Source organism: Molothrus aeneus, chromosome 8, assembly GCF_037042795.1.
Source record: "Molothrus aeneus isolate 106 chromosome 8, BPBGC_Maene_1.0, whole genome shotgun sequence".
Lineage (NCBI taxonomy): Eukaryota > Metazoa > Chordata > Aves > Passeriformes > Icteridae > Molothrus > Molothrus aeneus.
The window spans coordinates 21,878,008-21,881,465 of NC_089653.1; the positions used below are offsets into that span (position 1 = coordinate 21,878,008).

Consider the following 3,458-nt stretch of genomic DNA (forward strand, 5'->3'; position numbering starts at 1 on the left):
AAGCTGCTCCGCTGGCGCGGCGCGATCGGCTCCGGCCCGCCCGGCCCGCCCGGCCGTCGCGGCGGCTCCGCGGGGCGGCGGCGCTTCGCTGCGGGTTCGCGAGGCCCCGTCCTGCCGCCGCTCCGCTCCGTCCGTCGCCGGCCCCGCACCGATGCTCGCGGGAGCGCCGGGGTCCCGCCGCGCCGTCCCGCCGCCGCCGCCGCCGCCTCCGGTCCAGGGCGCGTGGCGCGCAGCCGGGCTGCGGTGCGGGTGCTAAAAGGGCCGTGGAGCCGCCGGGCCGTCCTGTCGGTCCGCTCCCGACCCTCAGTGCGTGCGGGCTACCAGGCCCGAATGCCCTGCAGTGCGCCCTGGCCGCAGGAAGGCCCCGCCGCCGGCTGGTGCAGCGGCTGGCCACCGCCGCTGAAACCCCCGAGGCCGCCCACGTTCACGAAGGGGCTGGCGGCCGCCGCTGGGCTGCAGGCGGCTTGCATGGACGCGCCGCCGGTGCCCGCCGGGTAGGTGCAGCCGTAGCCGGGGTTGTAGGAGGCTGCGTTGCCGTAGCCGTAGGCGGGGAAGCCATTGTAGGAGTAGGGCCCGTTGTACGCCGAGCTGTAGCCCTGCGACCCGCCGAGGCACGGCTTGCCGTCACGGACCAGCACGGGCACGGCCACCCTGCGCGGCGGCGGCGGGGCCGCGGGGCCGCCCAGCTCCAGCGACTTGTCCTGCCGCTGCCGCTTGCACTTGTAGCGCCGGTTCTGGAACCAGATCTTCACCTGCGTGGAGGTGAGCTTGAGGCTGCTGGCCAGGTGCTCCCGCTCGGGCGCCGACAGGTAACGCTGCTGCTTGAACCGACGCTCCAGCTCGAAGACCTGCGCCTGGGAGAAGAGTACGCGGGGCTTCCTCCGGCTCCGCTGCTTCGGCCTCTCCGTCTCCTCCGCCTTCTCCGCTGCGTCCAGCGGCTTCTTCAGGACGCAGCTCTCTGTACGGGGGAACACAGGTCACGGGTGCGCCTGGCCGACGCCGGGCGCTCGCTGCCCCCGGCGGGCCCCACCGGCGGACGAGGGCTCCGCGCCCGGCCGGCCCCGCGCCGCTACGCGCCCGTCGGGGCACCGCGGTGCGGGCGGGGAGGCAGCGCTGGGACCGGCCGTCTCCGGCACCGCCTGTGTTTGCGAGGGCCCTATTCGGGCGGCGGGGCCGGGCATGTTTCCGCACCTGCGGGCCGGCTGCGGCGTTACCGCTGCGGCACCGCGAGGAGAGCTCCGGGCCGCGCCGCGCACAGCGCCGGGCACCTGCTCCGCCGCCGGGCTCCGCCGCAGCGGGTGCGGATTGGGCCTAACCCGACCCGTTCCTCCCCATCCGCTACCGAAATTGCAGAGCCTGGGCCTGATCCGGCACCTCCGGACTGGGGCCATGCGGAGGCACTACCCAGGGAGGAGGCGAGCGAGGCGCGGAGGAGGACGGTGGCAGCCCCGCGACGTGCCTGTCCCAGCTCGACATGGCCAAGGGACGTGGGGCAGGCTACAGGGACCTGGGCTTCGCGAGGCGATGCCCGAGGGCTGGGAACGCACCATGGGAAGCCAGCGCCTGGCCCGTCCCGGCGGGGCGGTGCAGTGCGGGGAGCGCGGCGGAGCTGATACTCACTTGGGTCTCGGACCGCCGGGTCCAGCTCTTCTCCCGGGCCGGGAGCCTCGCAGGAGCTACGCAGCACGGCGTGAACGTAGCTGTCGGCGGAGATCCGCGCGTCCGCCTGGCTGCCGGGCGCTGCCATGGGGCTCAGGTAGGAGAGCTTTTCCTCCTCCTCTTCCTCCTCGCCGTCGGAGAAGCGGGCGCCGTCGGCAGCCGCCAGCAGGCAGGCAGCGGGGTGGAAGTGGTGCTCCAGGTGGTGCGGGAGCTGAGCCCCATAGTGCGGGTCCTGCTGCTGCTCCAGGTTGAGGATGTCTTTGACAGAGAAGGGTGTGGAGGTGACGGGGCTCGGTAACATCATCGGGGCAGCGCAAGCGGCCAGGCAGTCCCGCAGGCCCGGCGGCGCTCGGGCGGCTGCTCGGCGGGGAGCGCCGCGCCCGGTGCGGGGGGAGCAGGCAGCGCCGAGAGACGAGGGGCCGAGCCTGCTTCTGTCTAAGTTGCCTCCATTAGCTCGGCGCTGGGGGTCTGCGTTTTGTTACAGCTTCTGCAGGGACAGCCAAAGGCTCGGGAGCCTCCTCTGCCCCGGGCCGGCACGTCACGGCAAGGAGGGGCCGGGGGCGGCCTCGCCATTGGAGAGAGGGGGAGGCAGAGCCGGCCCCCTGCCCGGCTCCGGCCGCCCGGCCAGAAATAGCAATGTATTAAGGCTGCACTCGGGGAGGCTGCTTTCCCGCAGAGCGCCCCGCCGGCCCGGCACCCGCCCGGCGGGCGCGGGGACGGTGCGCCGGGGTCGGGGTGCCCGCAGAGAGCCGCGGCGGCCGCCGCCGCGCCCCCCAGTGCTAAGCACGTGTAGGTAGGTAGGGACCCCCGCCCGGGCGCGCCCCGCTGGCCCCTGCCCGCCCGCACACGGCTCGGTCCGGCCCCGGCAGGGGCCGACATGTGCGGCCCCGCCAGCCCGGCCTCCCGCCCCACCAGCACGGCCCCGCAAGTGCCTCCCGCGGCCCAGGGCGCGTAGCGGAGGGGAGGTTCAGGCGCCTCCGCCACCCCACACCCTTCCCGCAGCCGACGGAGATCCCGCTGTCCCGGACGGGCCGTAGCCATGCGACGTACACGTAGCCGACCCACTGCTCACCCCCTGCACCTCCGGTCCCTTCGCCGGTGTCCCCGCAAATACCCCCGCGATCGGCCGGTCTGCAGGCCGGCCCAGCTCGCCGCTGCCGGTGCGGCACTCGTTCGCACAGGGCTTCGCCCCGCCGGATCGGGCCCCGCAGCCCGCGACCGCCGGGCCCAGTCGGGGCGGGACCGGGCCGGGCCGGGTGGGCAGCCCGGGACCGCGGTAACGCGGGGCTAGGTGGGGAGTGCCATACCGCGATCGTCTGTGTTTCCTTTCGTTGTTTTTCGTTTTCTTTCGTTTCGTTTCGTTTTCTTTCGTTTCTCCCGCTGGTAACGGGCGGCCAGCAGCTCCGCGGAGCCACCTCTCCGCCGTGCCGGAGGGTGACGCACCGAATGAGCCTGCCGAGCTCTTCCGCACTGAGAAGTCCCCGGGCACAGGACTTCGCCGGGCACCGGCCGAGCGCCGCGGTGATGCGGGGGGAGCCGCGGCCCCTCGGCGCTCCCCGCGGCTCCCGGACTTTTGCACGGGCTCCGGGCTGCCGCGGCACGGGGAGCGGGCGCACCGAGGGAGGGGCAGGGGGTCTTTGATGAGATTTTTCGTTGTGATTAAAATCCTGCTGCCCTGCAGGGCTTGGATCGGCGACGAGGGGAGGCCACCGGAGCCGGGCGCGTACGCCGGGCAGGTGAGTGTCCCGGCGCCGGGGCTTGGCGGGGCCTTGCCGGGAGTTTCTCTCGTGTTGTTAGCG

At 74.0% G+C, this 3,458-nt stretch overlaps 1 protein-coding gene across 2 annotated transcripts; it reads right to left on the bottom strand.

The window, feature by feature from the left end:
* Positions 1 to 317: 317 nt before the first annotated feature.
* Positions 318 to 1,963, bottom strand: NKX2-3 (NK2 homeobox 3). 2 transcript variants are annotated; one of them, XM_066554940.1, is made up of 2 exons: positions 1,621 to 1,963; positions 318 to 958 (listed from the first exon to the last, which is right to left on the bottom strand). In XM_066554940.1, the coding sequence occupies exons 1-2, from the start codon at positions 1,961 to 1,963 to the stop codon at positions 318 to 320; spliced, it is 984 nt and encodes a 327-aa protein (XP_066411037.1). The 2 variants fall into 2 exon arrangements, with proteins under 2 accessions (XP_066411037.1, XP_066411038.1); XM_066554941.1 differs by having other exon boundaries at positions 318 to 954; positions 1,611 to 1,963.
* Positions 1,964 to 3,458: the final 1,495 nt, after the last annotated feature.

Coding starts and splice junctions, on each gene's coding strand:
- NKX2-3 (XM_066554941.1), bottom strand. CDS start 1,963: ATGATGTTACCGAGCCCCGTCACCTCCACACCCTTCTCTGTCAAAGAC. Junction 955..1,610: donor CGAGACCCAAGTGAGTATCA/GCTCCGCCGCGC, acceptor CCGTACAGAGAG/CTGCGTCCTGAAGAAGCCGC.